Here is a 12,684-nt window from a genome sequence, read left to right as displayed (position 1 = left end):
ACTTTACCCTGCGCGTTCCGTGTAGTCAGACTGATCTCCCTTCAACTTTATTTCCTCTTGCGTTCTATTTTTAATCCATGAGCCTTTGATTGGAAGGGAAGAAAAAATTAAGGAGCGCCTAAAGAATCGTGTTTCCCAGTCACATCTGATCCGTACTGTTTTCGGCAACGCCTGGAAAAGATTGAAGAAAAGGAAAACAAAGGAGAAGGGGCTATTATCTGGACGATGAATAGACCTCCGCAAGGCCGTGGTCAGCCACGTCTTGGTGCTACATGGTATCCAGGGGGCCAGGATGACTTTTACATGCCAGAAGTCATATCCCCCTCTCCTCAAAGGTGCGATTGCAAACTGCATATTTCAGGGGACTTCCCCCACCCGATTGGTGGTGATACGCGTTGCTGACTTGATGCACTCAATCTCAAAAGGGTCATGCCGGAAGTTCCAGAAAACATGCAGGACAATATAGCCCACCTCGAGCACGAAGCCCGGACCCCCCACCACGGCCAACATGCTCCAGTCCAGCATGATCGCTCACGTTTCCCTGAGCGGTCTTCATCCGTCGCGGTCGCGCAGGGACAGCCGCTACCTGGCGCGGGCTCCGACATGGGATCTTCTACCGTTTCTCCTTTCCCTGTCCTGAGAAATCCGCCGCCAAATGTACCGCCTACTGACGAGCAAAGAGAAGCCAGTTTGGAGAGAGCTCGAGTCGCTGTTTTGTCGTCCAACGACCCGGAGATGCAGTTGGCCTGGGCTCAGGACGCTCTCACCTACGTTGAGGCCGCGGTGCAAAACGAGGCTCGTCTCTCCTTGATTCAACCTCCCAGGCCGCAGACTCCTCCTGTTGAGCGTCAGTTGAAGCTCGACGCGATGAACATTGTGAACTTCTTGGCGGATCAATACCATCCCAAGGCCGATTTCATCCGAGGCATGTGGCTCGAGTTTGGCAAATTCGGGCATCGCGTGGACAAGAAGGCAGCATTTCGCGCCTATACGAGAGCTGCGGACAGAGGATATGCTCGGGCGGAGTATCGTATCGGAATGCAGTTTGAAAGCTCCGGAGAACCAGAGAAGGCTATCAAACACTACGAAAAGGGAGTCGCCCTTGCGGACTCCGCTTCTTACTATGTATGTTCAGGACACCTTTGCCGTCACAATGAGCTCCTTGCTAATGCCACGGCCGGCAGCGTTTGGGCATGATGATCCTCCTCGGTCAGCATGGTCAGCGGCAGGATTACCAGATGGGCTTGGATTATATCAGCCTTGCTGCACAATCTTGCGACGAGAATGCGCCCCAGGGTGCCTATGTACGTGACGCCCTTCCTCTTCACGGTCTCAACGCTTTTGGGGTCTGACATGACGTTCGACAGGTTTATGGTATGCTCTTGGCACGGGAGCTCCCGCAGGTTAATGTACCAGAGAGCTACCTTCCCCTGGATCTTAACGCTGCTCGTGTCAACATTGAAAAGGCAGCCTATCACGGATTTGCCAAAGCTCAGGTTAAGATGGGCGCCGCTTATGAACTTGGTCAACTCGGCTGCGACTTCAACCCTGCGCTATCCTTACATTATAACGCGCTGGCTGCGCGTCAAGGGGAGCCGGAAGCGGAGATGGCGATTAGCAAGTGGTTTCTCTGCGGTCATGAGGGCGTTTTCGAGAAGAACGACGAGTTGGCCTTCACATTTGCTCATCGTGCTGCGCTCAGTGGATTCCCGACAGCTGAATTTGCGCTAGGATACTTCTACGAGGTTGGTATTTACGTCGATGTCGACCTCAAGGAAGCCAGAAGCTGGTACGCCAAGGCTGCAGCGAATGGGAATAAAGACGCTACAAGTCGGATCGACAGCATCTCGCGGTCAAAGACACTGTCGAGGAAGGATCACGAGAATGTCGCGATCGCGCGCATCAAGTCGCGCTACGGGTCGCACCGGCGTGAGAGTTCTCTAGAATCAACGCAAGAGAACCTCGAAATGCCCGATCCATCCAGGATGAGTCTCGCAGGCACCGGACACTCCGCCGCGCCTTACCCCGACAGACCAGGATCCCGTTCCCGGCCTGTTTATCCACAGGGCTACTCAATGGCCGACCCGCGCCCCAGCTCGGCTTTTGGGATCAACCCCAATATCCGCGCGAATGCGCCCAACTACAACCGGGCCGCGTCTTACGGCCCAGGTCCTCAGAATTACCGTAACCCGGGGCCGGGGGCGCCGCCATCGGTTGGACCGATGAGTCCGACAGGTGTGCATAGCCCATCGGCAACACCCAAACTCGATATCGGTTACTCAGCGCCACTTGATCAGCCTCCCAGCGCTGATGCTCGAAGACGCCCTCAACGGCTCGATAGTGTACCCCCGGACCGGAAGCCTGCCCGAACTGCTGTCTCACCTCACTCCCAGGGTAGCTCGATGGGATCGCCACGGCCACAAGCCTCACCTTCTGCTGCGTCATTCCCTCTGTCGTCAAGAACGTCGACTCCCAAACCCTCCGGAAACCCCGCAAGCGCAGCAAGCCAAAAGCCTACAACACAACCTTCCAAACCCTCCGCAGGGGGTCTCCCCGGCAAGGGTCCGAAGACATTCGAAGAAATGGGAGTTCCTACCGCCCAGAAAGACAGTGATTGCGTAAGTCTTTGATTATTTCCCGGTTCAGTTGTATCGAATCTGCGAAGCTAACATCTGCCTTAGATCATCATGTGATACCCTTGCCGAATAATTCTGCACGACGATTCTCTATCTTGTGTCTTCACGGGAGAATACCATTTTAATACAGCCATTGTCCCAACCGGAGCGGATAAGGGCGGCGTAGGAGAGGCCCTGATGTAATGAATGGCCTTCACCGATTGTTTGTCTCAGCCTTTCTTTGCACTCCAATTCAGTACTTTCTTGATCTCTTTGCAAAAAAGCATTTTCCCCGTCGGGGGTTTTTCGGAATGATTTTACCTTATCTTCCCATGTTTTGTATTTGTGGCAGCCATCCATTCCATTCGAATAAACTGGAAGACCTTGTCATGGTTCAGCGTTCTTGTCTACTACTCATTTCTCTGAAATTTATTCTTTCCCGGTTGCTGCTGCTCTATTTCCCAAGGCCAATACTTGTTCTGTAACTCTGGAACAAGATTTATATGTATATCTAAGAGTTGATGGATAGCATTTTCCACGTGATGATGGTGGCCCTTGTGTGATTGCTGGTTTATACCCTGTACAGTGATGAATTTCGGTCTGAAAAACCACGTCCCGGTTCCCTCACTCTTCTCTTCCATAGTCTCCACCTTGTCTGGTAGTAGATTGACCACTTCACCTCTGTCGCCATGACACAGAAGAAGGCGAAAGCGGCCGACATGTCGGTTGTAGGTGAGCCGGCAAGATTTGCTTCGACCTCCGTATGCCTCCAGCTTACTCTGCATACCTAGCTGCCAATGACGAAACATCATTGATCCTGGATTACCTTCGTGAGTGCCATGTTGATTCGCAAGACACTTTTCTTAGTTGCACCGTCGACTCTGACTACTGACTGGTCTTCTAGGGAAACAAAAGTAGGTCTAAGTATTCTATGCTAGCAATTTAGTATCTTGAAATGCTGTCTAAACGTTCAAAACCAGTCGTCCTTATTCGGTTCGTCCTCTTGATGATGAGCGCCTGGTGGTAATGACTCTAACGTTTTGGCATCTCAGGCCATAGATGTTTCAACGAATTTGCATAACAAGGTCTCAAAAAGTCAGTACAGACGTTTCACTTCAGGCGGGTCGTCTGGGAAATTATGACTGATGTCGGTCCTATAGCGCACGCAGCAAAGGTCTTGCGAGACCTACACCGGAAGAAGGAGATTGAAGCCCGGATCTCAGGTGCTCAGCACATCCCTTGCGAGCAAAGGGCCTTGGAGACTAACTAAGCTCTACCTGGGATTTAGGAAAACACACAGTTTATCATGCCCTTCAAGACGCGTCCGACGATTTCAGGATGGAGACCATGGCGATGATGGATGAAAAGATCAAGCAGCTGGAAGAACAGTTAACAACACTCAAAACCAAGGAAAAGAAAGCGCGAACGGATTTAGCAACGCTCTCCACGAAGCCATTGCTCTGTGAGCTTCGACACGATGTCGGCCGACTTGAGCAAGAAACACAGGCGGTTTCATCTCGTCTCAAGAAAATCCAGAAAAGAGATTCAATCCAGGTGTCTCCGGAGGAGAGAGCAAAGTTGGGAAAGGAATGGAGACGCTGGAATAAGATCGCTAGCGTCCGTAAGACGATCTGTCGGGATCTATGGAGTAGATGCTTGGAGGTTGTACCGGACAATGTGAGTCGAGAAGAGCTTTGGGTAAGTACACCGACTCTTGATACTGCATTACGGCGTCGATCTGCAGCAGTTTCGGCTGACTTTGTCCATCAGGAATCTCTGGGCCTTGAAGGATCCTTTCTTCGTTGAAATACTACGTTTTATCCGATCAGAGGGAGGTAGAGACTGAGAGGTACCGTGATCCATGCGGATGAATAGTCTCATCGCGCAATGGCCGCTCCAATTGTCCTTTGAAGAATCGACTCCTGTGCACTGAATCTTACAGCCCCTTCGGATGCCTGTTATGCATAGTACCTATGTTAAATCCTGCGGCGTACGGCAGGACCGTTATTATGAGTGGATTGACATGCGGAGAGGGGACAGATCCTATTTTTATTGAGAGTCGAGTATGAGGAACGAAAATCGAGGCTTATGAAAAGTATCAGATGATATGGAAGTTGGGCTGTATCGAGTCACCGGAGAGGGAAAGGGTGAGATTATATGCAAACCAATACTTATCTGATGGTTCACGAGACTCGGTCAGGAGAAAGACCATCAAAGGTGATATGACGCCATTCAGGATGATCATTCGTTGATGGTACAAACTAGATACTATTACCACGATCATAGCTACTATCACTCGATATCATGTGCAGCGCAAATCCCTTCCGTCTTCTCTTCATGGGGGTGGGTTAACATATGAGGAATGAAGAGGATCAGCCATCTGATGAGCATCAAGAATATACCATGAATATCATATCATACACATATTAATGTTGAAATATCCTCGAATTGACCTATCTCATTGACAACAACAATATAATAACATAATATAATGATCCTGAATACCACCCAGTACAGAGACAGAGTATGTAAGTATTATTTATGATTCCCCACCTGTGGAAATCTCCCCGTGCCCAGTATCGATCTATACGATAACCACCACTGAGGTAGATACATAGATACAAGGTACTTAGTTACTGCCTACCTTACTGACTAAATCAACCCCTCCGGATTTTCCAACGGTTTTGACTTCCCTTCTGTTCTGCCACATCGCTGCCAAAGGGAGTGTCTCGCTCACTCACTCACTCACACTCTCTTTCTCATTCTCATAAAAGTTTACACATTGATTATCATATTTTTTGAGTCTTTCTTTCCGGTGCTCTCGTCCTCGAAATTCGCCCATCTCTCCTCCGTGAGATGAAAAATCATACTCCTCTTCCTGTCCCCTCCGAAGCCCCCTCTGTGCAGAACGGCCATTCCCGCAATCTCTCCGGCTTCGACATGGCTGCCCGCAGTCCTCCCAACCAGAGCAGTAAGTCACAGTCCGGGACTCTTCTTTGTCATCCCTTAATCATATAGTTACTGTTCCCTTTCTCCGATCGCACTTCCGGTTACTTGCAGGATTGTCGCTTTCCAGGACCGTTTTTGCTCCGCTCCTCACTTCTCTTTTCGGTGAAAGAAAGAGATAAACTAATTTCAGTTGCTATCTTCTCTAGATACCAAGCATGTGCCCTGCAAATTCTTTCGCCAGGGAGCTTGCCAGGCCGGTCCTGCTTGTCCTTTCCTACACTCCACAGACGCCGCGATTGACTATGCGCCTTGCAAATATTTCTCCAAGGTACGACCTGTAACCGGATCCATCTTGTCCCCCCTCTCGTAGCGGCGGATGCAAGCAATTTCCTTCCTTCCTCATCCTCGATTTTGAGCTCATGCAGTTGACTGGTTTGTTCTCCGCACAATTAGGGCAATTGCAAGTTCGGAGCCAAGTGCGCGCTGGCGCATATCCTTCCTGATGGTCGGCGGGTGAATCGGCCAAGTCCTGGTATGGGAACGGGTGGAGGCCATCTCAATCTTGGAGGACGTGTCAACCCTCAAGCATATGTCAATCAAGATTCGGCCTTGACGAACTCGGTCCTCTCCCAACAGCGCTTGGGCAGTCATGATCCTCGTTACGCTTCGCAATTGCCGCCTCAAGAGGAGTTCGGTGCTCTACAACAGCAGCAGCAGCCACCCCCACCGCCGTTCGACGCCATTCCTACCATCGATGCAGGTTTAGCCTCGGATGCGGGTTCGAAGTACGGGTCGCCAGCGGACGACACGCGTTTCCCTATGTCTCCGAATCACCGTCACCTAACCGCTCTTGACGCACAGCTCCCCGCGTCGTTTGACAGTCAAGGCATTTCGCACGCCGCTCGTTATGGCCCCGTGGCCGCGTCCGTGCCATCGAAGTTCGGGTTGGATCTGGCCTCTCCTCCTGCGCAGAGAATGGGTGGTCCGTCAGATGTACTTCGTAATCTCCGTGACACAGCGTATGGGTCCGACTTCAGGAAACCGTCGTCCTTCATGGGGTCATCCCCTCCAGGCATTCCCGAAGATGGGGTAGGACCGAGATTTTTACACTCTGCTAGGCCAGTGAAGTCGCGCATGCTTTCGGCCAGTGTTCCCCGACCCACAGCATTGGATGACTGGGACGACAGCAACTTCCCCATGGAGGAGGATTATCTGCCTATCAATTTGCACGATGATGTCCTCACCCCTCAGGAGAAACTCCGACGCCTGTCGCGCACTGATCATGATCTCAGTTCCAGCCACCGCGATTTAAGCGGACTCGGTATGACCAGCACCAGCTTCTCCAAGATCGGCTCTCCGCTCGCATCCAGTCCGTCACGGTTTGGTGCCTTATTTGCCAAGCAACGCCAGCAGAAGAAGGATGAAGACTCCCATGGTACATCCTTTTCGCACATCGGCTCGCCTCTTCGCGAGTCCTCCCTCAATCTAGGTACCAGTCCCAGCTTGGGCCCCATCGGAAGCCGACAGATCTCCGGCGATGTCTCTCCATATGTGGCCAGCCCTGGCAGGCAGTCATCGACATCCATGATCTCTCAGCAGCTGAGTAGCATGTCTCTTTACCCTGCTCCGGCCCGTCACTCCTCCGCAGTAGGCTCCAATGGCCGCCTGGACCGTACAATCTCGTCGCCTGTCAGCACAAGCAAGATCGACGAGGAGCAGAGTGATTTAGTCTTTTCCATGGAGGAAGAAGACAGCGCCAAACGGAACAGTACTTCTTGGGCCACCAATAAGGCCGAATCCAACGATGGGGCATCGACCCCCACAAGCAACTCAGGTTTCCAGGCATGATGTTGTTGAAAATGATTATCTGGAACCAAATTTGCACATGCATCCATGACAACATTAAAGCGCGGAGTTTACGAGCAAAAGGAACAATTGGGAGATTAAAAAGCAAAAAAGTTTCCACCACCAGTTGAAATTGTGTTCATACCTCGACATTCAAAGGAAAATAACGGTCTTGTGGATGCCCCTGGATTTTACCCTACTTGCGTTGCCTTTTCGTCGTTTCGTCATCGTGTTTCGCATTTTGATGGGAATTTTGCATAGAACGGTCAAGCGAACTATAGTGGATTTGACTCTTCCTGTTTCACAACGTCGGTCACTTGGTCTAGGACCAAATCAGGCATTTTAATTCAGGGTGTTTTGTAACCCGGTTGGGGGAAGTGCCGAGACTGCTGCCATTCTTAGAATTCCTCCTTTCATTTCTCTTTTCTCTTGTCGTTTCATTTGGGTTCACGTCCTATCTCTATCGGCCATTCCGAAGGTCTGCGGAGGAAGGAAAGGGCAATTTGACTCTGGCCCAACCCCATCGGGTCGACAGTTGATCGACCTCCATCATCCAGGAGGTTGTCATGTGTACATTCTTGGTCTGCATCGTTCAGTCTTGACTCAACCACAAGTCCACAACTTCCTTGTTCTGCCTCCAATCTCTTCTCCTTGGGTCAATCTCACGAGGCAATGACGTGTCCTAGCGCCCCTGTTTCTTACCGCCTCCTTTGTCTATCCCATATTTCCGATGTTGGGATTGAGCTGCCCATGGTCCCACTCGATATCTTGCCTGTTCTCCAGTCAGCGCATGGTGCGCCTGTGTACGGAGAGATCGGGTGGTTTGTATTTCAGGCAGCATCTCCAAGCTTTCCCGCGAGAACAATTGCTTGGGTGCGCGGGCTCAAGTGATTGGTGTACATATCCGACTCGAACAGAAGACCCTCGGGCATCCATAAAGCGCATGCCTAGTCCTACGTCTGGTCCCACAGGCTGGTGGAGGGATTACTTGGACTATCAGCTTTCATTGCAGTATCTTAATGCTACTAGTATACACAAATAGTGTTGTAATTCTCGCTCTGCCCATCCCAGACTCCTGAACATTACGCGCCCTCCCTTTTCCCCAGTATCGATTTTGCCTTTCAAAGTAAAAATGTGATAACGCCGAAGCTCAAACAAAACACAGTCGGCCTTGTTATTCTCATGGAAAGGTCTTGAGAGGCACCAATGACACGCGACCGAGAACGTAATTCCACCCCTGGCACTAGATCCTGGGGTCAATATCGTCCATATACATAGCACTGCCTTTAAGGCTGACAGCGGTGGCTTTGCTGGAATAAGCCTGGATCTGCGCCGTCTTCTCTCGAGTGATGCGACCAGCCATGATCCTGCGTGCGCGAGCCTCGGCATCTGCTTGCTTGGCTGTCTCTGCTCGGTTCGAGTATAGATGTTCGTAGATCTTTTCCGTGCCAACCATGACATGGCTCGTCATAATCTCAACGGCTTTGGCGGTCAACGCCTCCACACGGACTGCGAGATCTGTCTCTTCATCGGCACGTCGGCGTTTGACTCGCTCCTCTCGCTCCTCTCGCTCGACTATCTCGAGATCTTCTTTCCGTTTCCGCTGCTCAACAAGTTTCCGACGTTCTTCCTTAGCAGCTAAATATTTTAGGGAATGACCTAGTTTTTGTTGAAGTGATGGAACGATATCGAGTGGCGGAGCAGAGAAGAAAAGCACATGGCCGGAGTCGTCACAATGGAACTGTTCACGAATATCCTCCGGGATTGCTGCATTTGCCGCCTCACTGAGGCGGAAGACCTCAATTGGACGAGGCGCGTTAGGATTGTATACCGATGCTGGCGGTACGTGCACACGACCTGCCTGATATGGCGTATATGGAGATGGCTGAGCCGCCACATACGGGTGCGGTACCGGCGAAGGTTGGTAAGCAGGGGAGTGAGGAGTTTGCGGTACAAACGCGCTAGGGCGCCTCTGCAGAGCCGGTTGATAAACCTGGACTGGCGGTACTTGAGGCTGTTGGTAGGCAACTGGAGGCACAGGAACAGGAGAGCCCTGGGTAGGAGGAATTGGGGCAGCGGGAGAGCGTGTAGGGACGGGGACGGCCCCAACTGCGGGAGCCGTGCCGGGACTACCGACGCTTGGTCGCGTAGATGGTTGGGTAATCGATGGCAGACGAGGAGGAACAGTTGACAATACTGGCTGGGGTAATGACGGCGGCGGAGAAGGAGTCGGCTCAGGTGGCGGAGATTCCTGTCAAAAAAATTTCCAGTCAGTATCCCACAATTCAAAGGGGTTTACGGACGAAACTCCCCTACCGACTAGGAGTTAAGATACTCACATTTTCGTCGCGTGGACGTCGATGTACCGCTCCAACAATGGGCGGCGCATTATCGGCGCCCCAGGTTGGTTTGGGCAGATCGTCAGTTTCCTTTGCATCACTCTTCAGCAAGTGCTTGATCGGACTCGGTATCTTCTTGATCCTCCGAGGGACATCAAAGAGGTCCATCTCGTAATCTTTTTCTCGCACTTCATCGGGAAGGCAACTCGCCCATGTTTTAATCTTGTTGAGCTTGTGCTTCTCCTCGTTATAGCGTGCCTCACAGATGTATACTTCCTTGTCAGGAGGAAGGCCTCTAGGGCGCCCGCGGTTGTACCGAGTAAAGAACATGACGAAACAGCGGTCGACAACCTCTTCGATCCGATGATCACGGTACTGGCCAGTCTTGACCACCTCGTTGGGATAGAAATGTTTCTCAAAGTGATGAACTGTCTGCTCAGGACGGTAGTACCAGCAAGCATTGACCCACTTTTCACCTTCAGAATCCTGCCATGTGCGGTAGATCTGTGCGACGATCGGCTTGGTCACATCGTTCGGATTCTGTATATGAACCCAGTCACCCACTTTCCAGAGCTCACCTTTGTACAGAATGCCATCAGGCAATGGGAGACGACCATCCTCCATCAGATACTCGCTGTCAGGTTTCCTCTTCTCAATCTCAGCAAGCCTCCTCGCCTCAACTTGCAAATCAACAGCGTCCTTGTATATCTGACTGTCCGGCTGGTTGTAGGCTTTGGCATTGTTGAACATCAGATCCATATCGCGCATGAAATGGTCAACCGAGTTGTACTTCTTGCGCTTCGACTTCCGCTTGATAATGTCAATCGCAATCGGCTCCTTGATTTCAACATAATAGTCCGGATATGTAGCTTTGTCTGGCAAGCGTTCAAAGTGTCGCACTTTGAGCATGCCAAGAGGCCCTTTGAACTTCCGGATCCCCTTCAAAACTGCCTTGATCCTGGCCTCCATAGGGGTATCGACACGCGGGGGCCGGCCCCGCTTCTTTCTGAGCTCTGGGTCGGCTGATTTATGCCCGTCGTCCTTCCCTGCGTCCCGTTTCCAACCAGGGCGCGGACCGCGCTTCTTCTTGCGACGACCATCATCATCGGAATCATCCTCGTCGTCCTCCTCATCCTCGTCCTCGTCATCCTCATCCTCCTCCTCGGGAAGAGGATCCGCCTCTGGAATCTCTCCCAAATCGGGAAGTTCGGCTTCTTCAGCGGTGATAATCCCTTGTTTAACCAGTTTTTCAAATTCTGCTATGAAAACGTCCTAATTTGGAGAACAAGGATCAGCACCGTGGTATTCGGCGACGGATATGGAGTTAAAAACTTTACGAACGTATTACGAACCTTTATGACAAGCGCATCCTCATACGCCTGTGAATTTGGCCGATTATACGTCTGCGCATTGTGAGGGATCTAAAGCGAAGACAACACCGTGAGTAAAAGCCATAATCAGTGGTCCCTCAATGGCACCAACGTTGCGACACTTACCAGGGCGCAGTCTCGCACGAACTCGGCGACGTTCTTGTATTCGCGCTTGTTTATCTTCTGTTTCAAGATACTAAGGGCCATGGGCTCTTTGATGATCTCATAATAATCAGGAACATTGCGCTTGTTCACGCTGCGCTGAAACAGCCTCGATGGGTCATGGCCACTGTAACGGGAAGAAAGTCAGCTAAATCTAAATGGCGCGGACACAGCTCGACCTGTTGAGTCGTCCAGGTTGGGGCTTTTCTTTTTTCTGCTGCGTTGTTCTGCTTGAAAGTCGCAAGCAAAGAATATGCGGACTTACTCCTCTTCTCTGAATTCATAGATAGCCAGAACAACGTCCATCATCGACCTCCATTGCTCGTCGGTGACGCCGCCCGTCGCAGAACTATCGCCCTTGCTATCATCCTCAATCGATTTGACCGGCTCCTCAGGAGCGGGTTGGCTTTGCGACGGCTCCGACGCCTTTTCCATGCTGTTGACAACACCCTACCACTGAGAGTGACACCCACAGTCAGAAAGCGGGTGCAGAAAGACTCAAGATAACCGACGACAGTCCTTCAGGGAGATGCAGATTGCTCAATCTGGCGCGCAAAAAAAGAGGCGAGATGAGGAGAGAGGTTCGCGCATAATTACGCTGACTCAGCGAGTTCCTGTCACGGTTTGGCCGGAACGATACCATACGGTAACTATCCGAACGTTACCGTCAAATATATACCTTATATTTCCCTACCTATTTCATACAGGGACTGGACATTGAATTGGTAATATTATGCACATCAAGCGAAGGTATGTATTCCAAGTCTCCAGCGGACCTTACCTACTTGTTGATTTCCAATGTTTCACAACCATCAAGCCTTGTCAAGCCCAATCTTCTCTTCTACTCCATATCAGCTTCCGCACGAGAGAAAGATCGACCGTCAGTACGGATTAGCGTAAGAACGGGCCAGTGCGGGGATAGCTTGAAGACGCATGTGTACGGTACCTATCTCCTGTCGTCACTGTTTTTTGAGCCTTTCATGCACAGCGTTTATGTCTATGAGCTCGGACATATTCCTTTTTCTTTGGTCTAGCCATGTTTGAGGACTTTGTCAGCCAACGCAATGGCCGGGATTTTATGCCCGAAATATCTCAGCAACTCGAAAGTACAATTCGTGCCATTTCACAGTACCTACTCCAAAGTCTCCGTGTCCTAAGGGCAATGCGCCGCCAGCCCCACATCCAACTGGTTGCTGCTCGTCAATCGTCATTCCATCTCATCCATCCTTCCAGTGGCTCTGTTTCGTCCCGGCGACTAGATACTCCCGTGTGCCTGATACTCTGGAGTTTTCTCCGATCTGTTGTCTGGATTCTGAAGGCTAGGCTTTCTGTCCTAGACGTATCTACAAGATAGTTGACGTTCCCCATCGGTCTTGTCCCAATCTTTCGGCGCTCTTATCTACT

The 12,684-nt window shown here is 51.1% G+C and overlaps 4 protein-coding genes across 4 annotated transcripts; 3 read left to right on the top strand and 1 right to left on the bottom strand.

Annotated features, from left to right (window-relative positions):
- Positions 1 to 429: 429 nt before the first annotated feature.
- Aspvir_005051 (putative chitin synthase activator (Chs3)) lies at positions 430 to 2,693 on the top strand (the record flags this gene model as incomplete). The annotated part of the gene is made up of 4 exons (XM_043268270.1): positions 430 to 1,125; positions 1,185 to 1,304; positions 1,368 to 2,618; positions 2,682 to 2,693. The coding sequence occupies 4 exons, from the start codon at positions 430 to 432 to the stop codon at positions 2,691 to 2,693; spliced, it is 2,079 nt and encodes a 692-aa protein (XP_043124205.1).
- Positions 2,694 to 3,304: 611 nt separating this feature from the next.
- Aspvir_005050 (putative TBP interacting domain protein) lies at positions 3,305 to 4,421 on the top strand (the record flags this gene model as incomplete). The annotated part of the gene is made up of 7 exons (XM_043268269.1): positions 3,305 to 3,347; positions 3,407 to 3,445; positions 3,520 to 3,529; positions 3,596 to 3,608; positions 3,668 to 3,710; positions 3,776 to 3,838; positions 3,904 to 4,421. 7 exons carry the CDS (start codon positions 3,305 to 3,307, stop codon positions 4,419 to 4,421), a joined length of 729 nt encoding a protein of 242 aa, XP_043124204.1.
- Positions 4,422 to 5,471: 1,050 nt separating this feature from the next.
- Aspvir_005049 (putative spindle poison sensitivity protein Scp3) lies at positions 5,472 to 7,412 on the top strand (the record flags this gene model as incomplete). Its single annotated transcript, XM_043268268.1, has 3 exons — positions 5,472 to 5,586; positions 5,771 to 5,892; positions 6,018 to 7,412. The coding sequence occupies 3 exons, from the start codon at positions 5,472 to 5,474 to the stop codon at positions 7,410 to 7,412; spliced, it is 1,632 nt and encodes a 543-aa protein (XP_043124203.1).
- A 1,240-nt stretch (positions 7,413 to 8,652) lies between these two features.
- Positions 8,653 to 11,715, bottom strand: Aspvir_005048 (putative RSC complex subunit (RSC1); the record flags this gene model as incomplete). Its single annotated transcript, XM_043268267.1, has 5 exons — positions 8,653 to 9,660; positions 9,749 to 11,020; positions 11,101 to 11,169; positions 11,245 to 11,407; positions 11,546 to 11,715. 5 exons carry the CDS (start codon positions 11,713 to 11,715, stop codon positions 8,653 to 8,655), a joined length of 2,682 nt encoding a protein of 893 aa, XP_043124202.1.
- Positions 11,716 to 12,684: the final 969 nt, after the last annotated feature.

Source organism: Aspergillus viridinutans (assembly GCF_018404265.1).
Source record: "Aspergillus viridinutans IFM 47045 DNA, scaffold_3, whole genome shotgun sequence".
NCBI classification, from domain to species: domain Eukaryota; kingdom Fungi; phylum Ascomycota; class Eurotiomycetes; order Eurotiales; family Aspergillaceae; genus Aspergillus; species Aspergillus viridinutans.
The sequence above is the reverse complement of the archived record's forward strand: the minus strand, read 5'-3'. Positions and strand labels throughout refer to the sequence as shown.